The following is a 13345-nucleotide window of genomic DNA, read 5'->3' on the forward strand; positions in this document are numbered from 1 at the left end:
GTCAGAGATGAGATGACCAGAAACAACTATATCATCAGTGATCAGAATATTGAATTAGGAGTAAACACAGAATTTCATTTGCTTTTTCTTTCAATGAAATGTGCACTTTGCAAAGATTGCATTGATGACATCTTCCCCTGCCCCAATTTAGCATTTTAATTTGCGAGCCAGTCCCAACATTTTTCCATAATTTTAAACTAATTATGGCCACTAGTCCCAAAATCCTCCCCCACTGACACTTCACTCGTTTGCCCAGCCATATTTCCTAATGTTGCTAGTTCTCTAGTAGGGCCATCAAGGTACTGTTTCAGAAAGTTCTCTGATTGACTTGATTTGTGCACCACACAAGCCCTCTACACTATTGCTGTTCCAGTCAATGAGGAAAATTAAAATCATCCACTATAACCCTATTATTCCTCCAGCTGTGATGTCCTGACTTATTTATTACTCTAATACCTGCTGACCATTCTGGGGCCTATACTTTTTCCTGGGTCTCTAAACTTCGTTAGAACTTTAAGGAAATTTGGCATATCATCTACAACTTTGAGAAACTTCTACAGATGCAGAGTGGAAAGCATTCTGACTGGCTGCACCAAGGGTTAGTATGAGAACTCCAATGCACAGGATTGTTGTAACAATCCTACAATGTTGTTGCAACAGGATGACGGCGCTTCCAGTCGCAGCGGTCATTCCCGCTCTAACTAACGGTGCAATTATTCGTTCTTTACTCCTTTCTTATGATCGCAAGGCACTGCTGTTATTAAGAGCATCAGGTACAGCAAGTCTATCTCAAGAATGAAATGTTGGATAGCAGATAGTTCCACAGGGAGGGTTTCTTGCGTTCGCGTTCTCGCCTGCTGCAGCCACCCAGGGGAGATGACGTCAGAAGCGGTACGCAAAGAAACGAAAGCGCAAGGGGATTTGCACAAGACTTAAAGGCGAAACCCTGCAGGACAGTTCTCCCACCGATTCTGCTTTCAGACGCTCGATCGCTTGAAAATAAACTAGATTACCTGCGCCTGAGACTGAATTAGTCTGAGATTAAAGACAGATGCGCGCTCATTCGGACGGAAGTACGGCTCCAGAATGCCATCCCTGATGCGGCGGCTAACCAGCTAGGGTTTCATCACATTTAGGGCCAACAGAATTCCCGCGATCTCAGGCAAGACCCGTGGTGGATATTATGTAATACGACATAGAACTGGTGCGTGAACACTTCGGTAGTAAATATCACTGCTATTGTGTTTGCGGCTGTATACATGGGGGGGGGGGGGAGGTAATACACATCCTCCCCATGCATGGGCCCCCCTTTTAATGGGAGGGGGAGAAGAAGGTACACCAATGACTTGCAAACCACACACCTGTTGCTGGGGACTTCAATTATACTGACTTAAACACAGTTTCTGCCTAAATGTTATCGGCATGTTGAGGTTGAACACATTAGGCGAATTATACCAACATCCCGGATACAAAACTGCTGCTAGTCCCACTTCTCTAATCAGTTTATCTGTTGTGCTAATGCCTGCATATGGCCACAGATTAAACGAGTTAAATCAGTGCAATGGGAGATAAAGACCTAGCCGGACGGAGCCAATTTAGCATTGTGAGACTGTTTTGAAAACACAGACTGCAGAATTTTCAGAGAGGCTGCTACCTACAGCCATTACATTAACATCGATGAGATCTGTCACTGTCTCTATAGAGAAGTGCACTGAGCTCACCAGAGTTACTAAACAGGTCTATGTGAGGGCAAATCAGAAGCCATGGCTGATCGCAGAGGTATTGGCGTAGCTGAGAGATCAGGATGCAGTCTTTAGCAGGGCTGAGACAGTTCTCAGATTAGCAATAGCTAGTTGCACTTTTTCAGAGATAATTCAGAGAATATACAGCCAATTCTGTGGCACCAGAGCCATGAGGTATGGGTGGCAGGACCTTCAGACCATAATGGACAAGTCCACCCTATGCATCATTGACAGTGATGCTTCTCTTCCTAAAAATCTGTACGCCTTTTCAAAGTTCAAAATAAATTTAATATCAAAATCCATATATGTCACCATTACAATCCTGCGATTCATTTTCTTGTGTGCATATTCAATAACCAGAATAGAATCAATGGAAGAAGAAATAATACTAATAATAAATAAACAAGCAATAAATGTATCGAGAATATGAGATGAAGAGCCCTTGAAAGTGAGTCCATAGGTTATGGGAACAGTTCAGTAATGGGTCAAAAAGTTGAATAAAATTATCCTCTCTGGTTCAAAAACCTGATGATTGTGGGGTAATATCTGTCCCTGAATGAGGCGATGCGAGTCCTGAGGCTCTTGTACCTTCTTCCTGATGGCAGCTTTGAGAAGAGAGCATAAACTAGGTAGTGGCGGTCCTTGATGATACATGCTGCTTTCCTGTGCCAATGCTCCCTGTTGATGTGCTCACACAGTGGGGAGGGTTTTACTTATGATGGATTGGGCCATAGCCACTAGTTTTCATATAAAGGCATTGGTGTTTCCATACCAGGCTGTGAACCAGCCAGTCAGTGTACTTTTCATTACACATCTACTGAAGTTTCTCAAAGTTTTAGATGTCATGCCCAATCTTCACAAACAATGAAGGAAGTAGAGGCGCTGTCATATTTTCTTTGTAATGGCACTTAAGTGTTGGGCCCAAGACAGGTCCTTTGATATAGTATCAATGAGAAATTTAAACTTGCTGACCCTCTCCACCTTTGATGCCTCGATGATGACTGGTTCATGGACCTCTGTTTTCCTCCTCCTCAAGTCAAAAATCAGCTTCTTGGTCTTGCTGTGCACCACTTAGCCAGATTTTCAATCTCCCTGCTATATGATAATTCATTACCACCTTTGCTTCAGTCAATGACAGTGATGTCATAAGCACACTTGAATATGGCTTTGGAGCTGTGCCTAGCTGCACAATCATAATTGCTAATTGATTAGAGCAGGGGGCTAAGCACACGGCCTTGTGGTGCAATTGTGCTGATGGAGATTGTGGAGCAGATGATGTTGCCAATCCAAACTGACAGGGGCCTGCAAGTCAGTTAAGTGAGGAAGTGAGGAAATTAGTGCGAGAAAATTGAGGATCCAATTATACAAAGAGGTATTGAGACCAAGGTAATGAAGCTTATTGATTATTTTTGAGGGAATGATAGTATTGAATGCCAAGCTGTAGTTAATAAAGGACACCCTGACATATGAATCTTTACTGTCTAGATGCTCGAGGGTTGAATGAAGAGTCAATGAGATGGCATCTGCTGTGGACCTGTTGTTCTGGTACACAAATTGGAGTGGATCCAAGTCACTTCTTAGGCAGGAGTTGATGTGTTCCATCATCAAACTTTCAAAACATTTCATCACTGTGGACGTAAGTGCTATTCAAAGATAATCATGGAGGCTGGTTACCACACTCTTCTTAATCACCAGTATAATTGAGGCCTGTTTGAAGCAGGTGGATACCTCAGACTGCTGAAGCAAGAGGTTAAAGATCTCAGTGAACACTCCCGCCAGGTTTGGCCAGCACAGGCCTTTAGTACTTTGCCGTATGCTTCCTGTGGATTCACTTTCCTGAAGGATGCTCACACTTTAGCCTCAGAGACTGAAATCACAGGATCATCAGTGGCTGTGGGACTTTGTTCCTCCAAGGTCAAAGTGAGCATTGAGCTCATCTGGAACTGAAGCCCTGTTGTCACCTATGTCACTTGATTTTACTTTATAAGAGGTGATGCACTTGATTTGATGCACAGAATGGTGTGCTGGTGAGGAAGGTTCCCCCTTCCCCCTGAGGAATGGGCTGAGGTGAGGAAGACCCTAGCCAAGGTCAACACAAGTAGAATTGTGGGGCTCATTGACATATTTCATTGAGCGCTGATCTTCCTATGACACTAGATCTTTCCCAGTTTGCTGTTGCTCAGACTGGTCCACTGGTGATGTCATAGCCTCTGCACTCCACTTCATCCTATCCCACCTGGAAAATGGTGCCTCATATGCCAGGATGCTGTCTATTGACTTCAGCTTGGCATTTCATACAATCATCTCTTGAAGCTGATGGGTAAGCTGTTCTCATTGGGTCTCAACACCTCTCTATAACTGAATCTTGGATTTCTTGACAGGAAGGACGCAGTCAGTCCATGTTGGCAGAAACATCTCTAGCTCCATCATGCTGAGCACCAGCATCTCAGGGCTACATGCTTAGCCTACTGCCAACGTGTGACTCCAGTGCTAGACCTAGTTTGAACCAAATCATCAAGTTTGCTGATGACACAACAGTCACTGGCGTCATCAACAATGACAAGAGAGTGTACAGAGGGGAGGTAGAGTGACTGGTAAAATGGCACGAGCACAACAGCTTGAGTCCCAACATGGACAAGACCGAAGAGTTGATTGTGGACTCTAGAAAGGTGTAGGCTGACCACTCCTCACTGCATGTACACTGTGTGTAGGGTTCCTCTGTGGAGAGTTGGGAACACAGTTTCTGGGGGTGAACATAATGGACAACCTTACCTGTTTCCTCAACACTACCACTTTGGTCAAGAAAGGACAGCAGCATCTCCATTTCCTGAGGAGATTGAGGGAAGTGAGACTCCTAAACAACAGACCCCATTCTAACCAATTTTACACAAACACCATGGACAGTGTCCTGAGCAGCTGCATCACCAACTGGTATGGGAATGCTAAGGCAGCTGATTGCAAGTTCCTACAAAGGTTTGTAAAGACTGCTGAGATCATCGGGGTCGCTCTTCCATCAATCAGAGTTATTTATCAGGAGATCTTCTTGCACAAGGCCCATAATATTGTCAATGATACCAGGCAGGAGGTACTGCAGCATCAGGACAAGAACTGTAAAGATTGGAAACAGTTTATTTCTCCAGGCAGTAAGACCACTGAACTCCCTGCACCACCCAGGTCTCAACACTTGTGAAGCACCAGTATTGTTAAGGGTCTCAGCCCGAAAAGTTGACTGCTCATTTCAACGGATGCTGCCCGACCTGCTGAGTTCATCCAGCTTGTTTGTATGTGTTGTTATATTGTTTGCTTTTTAACTTCTGTTGCAAATGCACCTTATTATTTGTTAATTTACCAGTGGTAATATTAATTTATGTGCGATATGTTTTATATATACTGTGTTATGTACCTTGGTCCAGAGGAATGCTATTTTGTTTGGCTCTATACATGTGTTCAGTTGAATGACAATAAATTTGAACTTGGACTGGAATAGAATGCAGCAATTATCAAAACATCTGCAAGAGACAATGTCTCAAGAAAGCAACGTCCATTATTTAGGATCCCCATCATTCGGGTCATGCCCACTTCTTATTGCAATGTATACAGGACCCTGAGGATCAACACCTCAATGTTCTACAACAGCCTTTTCCCCACTATCAGGGTCTTGAATTGATCTGAAATCCCCTAATTTTACCTTCGCTTATATTTTTCCAAATTACATTAATGTCATTACGTTTACTCTCTATTTTGTTGTGTATGTTGTGTATAATTTTTTTGTAATTTAAGTTTATGTAATTTATGTTTGTAATGTACTGTGCTGCTAATGCAAACCATTAATTTTCATGGCACTTACACCGAGCAGGTACGCCAATGACAATAAACAAAGTCAAACTTAAGTTTATTGTTAAATGGACAGGTGCAATGAACAAACTTACTTTCAGCTGCATCACAGGCACATAGCATCATATAAGCAGCATTTATAAAATAAAACATACATTAAAAACAATTGTTACAAAAAAAGAACTATCAGGAAGGATGTTGTGCTCAGCAAAGATCAGATGGGCAGAAGGGCCTGTTCCTGTGCTGTATTTCTCTATGACTCTATGCTGATGTGGTATTTCAGGCTTCTGTACCTCCCGCCCACTGGTAGCTGTGAAAAGATAACATGGCCGGGAATGCAGGGGTCTTCGATGATCGATGCTCCTGCCCCTCCAATGACGGGCTGGTGTTGTGCTTGTGATATATTGGGCAGAGTCCTCTACTCTTTGCTGCTTCCTATGTTCCTGCTCATTTGAATTGTTACACCAGAACATGTTAGGACACTTTCAACAGCACATCTGTAGAAGTTAAACATAAACTGTTCCTGACCCTAGCCACTGACCACATCAGCAGTACTTAACCAAAGGGGCATGACTGCTTCTTGAAACAAGATGTACAGTTAGTTTTTCCACTCTTTGTAGTGCTCACAATCGGAAGCTCAGACTCTTACTAATTAACTAGAAATTCCTTGAACTGCAGAAACTTACTATAGATGTGCCTTCAATATATTCACTGCCATGTTGACCAATTCCAACATGTCAAAAGAACAAAACAGAATCAGCAGTGCAATGTCATAGAGGAATAAAGCAAGGAAATGTGCCCTTTAGCTTACACCATCCATCACCCAGTTACTCTCATCTGATTTTATTAGAAAGAGAAAATTATCAAATTTTATAATTTTCTCATGAAAATGCCCCCAGATACTACTACTATTTTACCACGCTCCTACACACCTGGGGCAACTTATACTGGCCAATTAACCTATCAACCTGCATGTCTTTGAGATTCAAGAGGAAACCAGAGCATCTCCAGGAAACCCACACAGTCACAGAGAGACCAGGGAAACACTACACAGACAGCACCAAAGGTCAGGATTGAACCCGGGTTGCTGGATCTGATGCAACAGCTCTGCCAGTTGCATCACTACGGCATCACCAATGTCTGCTGTAAATTATTACTGAGTTTGTTTTCCGACTACCTACATACTTCTAAATTTTAAATTATAATTCAGTCTAGTTAATCTTAAGGTATTAAAGTTTTTACAACGTTGTACTGGGATAGAAATTGGAGGGAATGTTTTTGAGAAAAAAAAATCTGTAATGTTCACCTGTCACTTACTTTCTTGCCACCCAACAATGTCACTGATTCTTGTCCATTTATCAAGCTCAGGATTTGATTTGCTGCCTCAGGTGTTTTTTATGAATTCACTGCTGAGCCATGAAGGTAAACTGCACCACTCACTGTGTCAATGCCAACCATTAAACAGCCAGTTCCTTGCTTTTATTTGCAGGATTTATGTATTTGTCCCATGTGCTGCCCACCCCATCATGTTCTACTATTCATATTTCGGGTACTTGATAGTAGCTAGGTAATCAGCACCACTTTGGAATGAGGGAGGAAACTAGAATTGGATGAAACCCAAATGATTACAGGGATAAAGAAACACCACAGACAGCAGTGTACCCAAGTCACTGGCTGTCAGGCAGCCACTTTACTAGCTGTGCTACAGCTCCGCAATGACATTTCTTTAAAGTACAAACACAGGATCTCTTTCTTCCACTTTGTTTATATTCCACCCCCCACCCCAAGTCCAGGTCCTGAGTTTTATAATCAGTGAACACAGTATTCAGTGGCTCTGGACTCCACATTATTCATTCCAATGTAATAGTAAAAGCCACCTATGAACATTTCCAAAGATCTGAGTTAGCTGATGCTGACAGTAATTAGAAGTAACCACCAATTTAACTCTGCAATTTTCCACAATAGGCAATATCATTGTGAAAGAAACTATAAACAAAGAACATAGAATGTGATGTTGTGCCGCATTACACCCTACTCTAAGATCAATCTAACCCTACCCTCCTACACAGCCCTCCAGTTTTTCTATCATTCATGTGCCTATCTAAGAGTTTCTTGTATGCCCCTACTGGTTTATGTTAAAAGGTAAGTAAGCAACATTCAACTAAATCTAGAAAAAAAATGAACAACTCTTAAAATCCTTAAAATTATTCTAATTACCAAAACATAAAGTTCTCTATTCTGTATAACCAATGCTCCATTACTCTGTGCCACCTATTCCAAAACAAGTCATATTGATGCTCCACCATTATTCACATCTGCAGCTCATCAGCAACAGAGTAAAACCTCATCTTGTCATCTATAGGTATTGGGTCTCAATAGATGAGAGTATACAAATAAACTTTATTCACAATATAGAATTGTAGAGTGCAGCAATGGGTCCTTTTGGCTCACGTCAGCATGCCAAATGTGATGTTACATATGATAGTCCTCTTTGGCATTATTCAGCCCATATTCCGCTATGCTTTCTCACCTGTCAAAACACCTTTTTAGACATTGTAACTGTATCTGCCTCCACCGCATCCTCTGGCATATCATTCCAAATCTTCATTTGTCCAAAGGAATTACTCCCTTGTATAAACTCTAAATCTCTAAAATGGATTTTAGCCTGCAGCACATCCCTTTATTTTCTATAAAAACCTAATCACTTCAATTTAGATTCCAATCTGCAACTTACTCCCTCATTTCTCTTGTTATACGTGTAAACACACAATCTCTTTGTACGTATTTCAGCCTGGAAGTTGTGCTTGGGCTTCTGCTCACCCCTATGATAGCTGTTGAATCCCTCAATTAGATTCCAGCCACATTCCCTGTTTTATTGATATCAGTATGTTCAATTGCACAAAAAATATTAATCCAGAACAATTGCAAAATACTGCAGTGTTAGACATCTGAAATAAAAACAGAAAATGCAGCAAATAGCTAGACAGGCAGCACTTGTTTTGTACGAATCAATAAGACTTTATTCAGACTAAGATAACTAATCTTTTATTGGCCTTCTTTGCTCAAAGAAGGTCAAACACAGCTTTTTCAGTCTATCCACATTACCATAATCTATAACCAGAGGCACTGTAATGCCTGCTCCAAAACATTCTCAGTCTTCCTAAAATGCATACCTGCATAATTGTACATGAAATTCCTCTTGGGCCAAACTAACATATGTATATTGGATTGCTGACTACATCGTGTTTACAACTAACACCGTCTTCTCCGGTTTTTTATCCATACTTTCCTATATTGTCTACTTATGCTACTACATAGAGCTACCCACTAAAATAAATACAGGTTATCATTTCTGTGTTTTGTCTACATGGTACACTCAATCCTGTCACATCTTCACATCATAATTATAGCAATTCTTTTTATACGAAGCATACAGGATAGGTCAATGCTTTAAACCAACCTCCAACATGGCAGCATGTTTTCAGCACTCCCCATTCTTCAGCCTAACTCTGAAATTGCAGAGGGTGGCTATAGGACACCTCTTGCACATCTCAACATTAGCCCACAGTATTAGCCCTCAGCTGTTCCACAGCAGCACTACCGGCAGAATCCAACCCATCCAGCCTCTCATGAACTCGCTGGTGCTTTAGCAGGTGTTGCGATTGAATGAATCCCTTCCCACAAACAGGGCAAACAAATGGTCTCTCACCAGTGTGAACTCGCTGATGTTTCATTAAGTTTGACGACTGGGTGAATCCTTTTCCACACACAGCACAGGTAAAAGGCCTCTCCCCTGTATGAACTCGTAAGTGTGTCAGGAGTTGGGACGACCATGGGAATCCCTTCCCACACACAGAGCAGGTGAAAGGCCTCTCCCCCGTATGGATACGTCGGTGTTTCAGTACTTCCTGTTTGCTTTTAAAGCTCCTCCTGCAGTCAGAACATTTATATGGTCTGTATTCAGAGTGAACCTGCTGGTGTTTCAGCAGGTTGGACCTCTGAGTAAATCCCTTTCCACATACAGAGCAGATAAACAGCCTCCCCTCTCTGCGAGCATGAGAAAACTGGGTGAATTCCTTCTCAGGTATGGAGTCGGTGAATTGACTATCCCCATTTTGAGTGTATTGCTGTGCCAACAGCTGGGATGACTGAGCATCATTCTTTTCACACACGGTGACCGTATGTTGCCTGTTCCCAGTGGGAGTGTATTGTGGTCTCACAAAGTGGGGTAACTGAGCAACTTCTTTCCCAGACACAGAGCAGGTAAATGTTCCCTCCATAGCCTGAGTATAGTGGTGAGCAATCACCTTAAATGGTTGTGTGAACCTCTTCCCAGGGTAACAGCAACTGAATGGTCCCTCATCCGTGTGCAAGAGCTGGTGCCTAATCAGTATTTCAGAAGTTCTGAAGCTTTTCCCACAGTCAGGACATATAAACAAACTTTCCTCATCATGTGTTAACTGGTGTGCTTGGAGAGCAGATGAGTGAGCGAATGCCTCTTCACACATGAAGCAGGTGAATGGCCTCTCCCCAGTGTGAGTATACTGGTGCCTCAGTAGATTGAATGACAGAGTAAATCCTTTCCCACAAAAGGAGCAGGTAAAGGGCTTCTCGCCAGTGTGAGTGTGCTGGTGTGTCAGAAGATGGGATGATTTAGTGAATCTGTCCCCACAGACAGAGCACATGAATGGCCTCTCCCTGGAGTCAATATACTGCTGATTCAGCAAATGATTGGTGCTTTTAAAGTTCTTCTCACAAGCAGGACATTTAAGAGGAATCGGGTTGGCATGAACAAATTGGTGATCATCAAGTTGAGATGAGTGAGTGAATCCCTTTCCACACACAGAGCAGGTGAATGGCCTTTCCCTGGTGTGACTGCGTAAGTGAATATCCAACTCGGATTGGTAACTGAATCCCTTATCACAATCCCCACATTTCCACAGCTTCTCCAAACTGCAGGTGTCCATGTCTCTCCCCAGACTGGATGATCGGCAGAAGCTACACCACACAGAGCACAGGAAAGGTTTCTGCCTTGAGGCTACAGGTTGACCTTCTTTTGATAGACAGCAGTTGGGTATGTATTCCGTGCTTTCCCAGTCAAACTGATGTTTTGAATTCTTTTCTGACAGACAGAACCATTAGCATTTCTTTTTTTTTCACCTTCAAAGACCAAGATTATTCAAATTCTGATGAACTGTGATCCACTCAGATCTTTAGGTGAGGTCAGGGTTTCCCCATTTGAAACCCCTCCCTTTTTAATGCCCTGTAAAAAGAATTTACAATCATTACAATAATTACTAAACATAATCTCAAGACAAACTGCTGATGTACATCCCTTCCTCCATTGTTCTGGAACGTCATAATCTCCCATCACGCACACTTTCCATTTTCCCTATATTGATGTTCAAACCAATGCACTACCTCAAAAGATCTTTCCTTTAAGTCAACTTTTCTTCCTCCCATGAAGGAACCAAGTGGCTAGATTCAGTTCCACACCAACTTATTAATCAAGCTGTCCTCTTTTGACCACGGTGACTATAGCTGTGCTTCCAGATACTTCCAGATCGCCAGCTACAAGGTATGACCACTGAGCTCAAAATATGTGTGAGTCTTTAGTGAACTTAACACCAGGCCACGGAGGGATAAGAACTACCAAAAATTATTCCAGCTGAATTGAAAATGGAAAAAGCTAAATTTACATCCGAATTACAACCGATTCTAGAACTTGGCCAGAGGATCCAGGGCACTTCTCATCATGGGCAATAATGCCCTTTTTCAGAATAAATGCTATGGAGAGGTTGCAGAGGAGGTTCACCAAGAAGTTGCCTGGTGTGGAACATTTAAGTTATGAGGCAAGATTGGACTGGGTGTTAATTCCCTTGGACTATAGAAGGCAAATGGAATCCTCACTGAGCTAAACAAAACTGAGTGGCAGGCATAGAGAGTGAGTGACATTTCATCATAGCTAGGGTGTCCATAACTAAATAGCATGTACTCTGAGGTGCGGAGGTAATGAGTAGGTAACGATAGGAGGTTTGAGGAAGTGCTTTTCACCAAGAGGGTAGTTGGAAACAGGAGCATACTGCCTGATAGTGGTGAAGGCATAACTCTCACAACATTGAAGAAATATTTAGATCACCATAAGATATGGAAGTAGAAGCAGGCCACTCATCCATTGAGTCTGCTCCGTCATTCAATCATGGGCTGATCCAATTCTTCCAGTCATCCCCACTCCCCTGCCTTCATCCCATACCCTTTGATGCCCTGGCTAATCAAGAACCTATCTATCTCTGCCTTAAATACTCATTTCAACATGGCATCAAAGACTACAGGCTGTAGAATGTGACCAGCATGCTTAGGTACACTGGCTGACATGGATACAGTGAACAAAGAACTTGTTTTGATGTTACAGTCACAGAATCTTCGAGCTCAGAAACAGGGTCAGAAATGACTCTGTGTCACAATACTTCAACTGTTGAAGCTACCCCAGATTATTTTGCTGGGTAGTGCTCATCTACCAGCCGTACACTACTGGGAGGAAACAGAAGCACCTGGAGGAACCGACATAGAATGTGCAGCTTCCATAGAAAAGACTCAAGGCCAGGATTCAAATGGGGCTGTGCGGTAATAGCTCTACTAGCTACGGCACTGTTTTCATAAAGCCCCAAATCTCAACTCCACTCCACAGATTCTCCCCGTGTTAAACAAATACAAACTCTCTGCATCATCTTCGATCCTGCTCCCAACTCTGCCGAGGTTAATTTTGGCATCCTCCATTAGCAACGTTAATCAACGAAATCAACCAATCAGCCAATTGTCCCGCCCATTCTTTGTTCCGCCACAAAGCCTCCCGCGCATGTGCGCTGCCGCTCACCGTTTCTGCAGCAACTGGCGACCGTTTACTGCACCGAGCAGGATGTGGACTTGTTCCGCACGCTGAAAATGGACCGTTGAAATTTCCTTTAGTGCTTCATTCAGCACCTGCCGCTTAAACTGAGGATTTAAGAAGCTTTTGCAGTCTACCAACGGTCCAGGTCCTGCCCGATGCCCACAATCACCCGAACCTCCCGTCCAACTTCAGACCGCCGTTGACGTTTAAAGTGTGCATGCGTGAAGCGCTCGAGTTACTACGTCTGCGCACTCGTCTCATCATGTCATCTCAAAGGCAATTTTCACGCGCGGTGTCTTTCGGGTGATTATTCCGCCATTGAAAGCTTGGATCAAGCATACAATACTAAATGGTTGCTTATGACCCATCTCGTTCATGTCGACCGTGATGTCTGCTTATGCTAATCCCAAATACCCGCATTAGTGCTTATCCCTCCATGTCTGTTCTGTTTAAGAAGCTGGACAAATGGTATTATAATTGTGTATCAACTCCTAAGGCAACTCGTTCCAGGTCACCAACACGGTGTGTGTGTAACATCTCGCCCTCAGATTTCCGTTAAATTTATATCCCCTCACCTTAAAACTACGCCATTCTAGATGCATAAAGTTAGGAAATAATTTAGACATTTGAAGTTTCAATTAATGTTCCCTGACAAGGGCAATTATTTCCCTGAAGCTGAAAATGAAGCATCGCCATAGAGAAACTGAGGTTACAGGAACTCGAATGTGCAGCTTATTGGAAAGATGGCTTAACATAAAGGATATTAACGCCAAAAGTTCCAGACCATTGCCTGAGGAAAAGGGTCCTCTCGGCAATTATCTGACTGTCAAGAAAAATGGTGGAGGTTTTAATAAATAATCTTCAAATCTATCTCGGTGTG

The 13345-nt window shown here is 42.7% G+C and overlaps 1 protein-coding gene across 2 annotated transcripts in view; it reads right to left on the reverse strand.

Moving 5' to 3' along the window:
* Positions 1-12673, reverse strand: part of LOC140716372 (uncharacterized) — a 54355-nt gene extending 41682 nt beyond the window's left edge. Inside the window, exons 1-2 of one of the 2 annotated variants that reach the window (XM_073029053.1) lie at positions 12451-12673; positions 9286-10839 (exon numbers count right to left, since the gene is read on the reverse strand). In XM_073029053.1, coding sequence (XP_072885154.1) covers positions 9286-10543 — 1258 coding nt within the window. In that variant the 5' untranslated portion in view covers positions 10544-10839; positions 12451-12673. Of the gene's footprint in view, positions 1-5617; positions 10840-12450 lie in introns of those variants that run through there. The other variant, XM_073029052.1, reaches the window with a different exon arrangement.
* Positions 12674-13345: the final 672 nt, after the last annotated feature.

Source organism: Hemitrygon akajei, chromosome 25 (genome assembly GCF_048418815.1).
Source record: "Hemitrygon akajei chromosome 25, sHemAka1.3, whole genome shotgun sequence".
Classification (NCBI taxonomy): Eukaryota; Metazoa; Chordata; class Chondrichthyes; order Myliobatiformes; family Dasyatidae; genus Hemitrygon; species Hemitrygon akajei.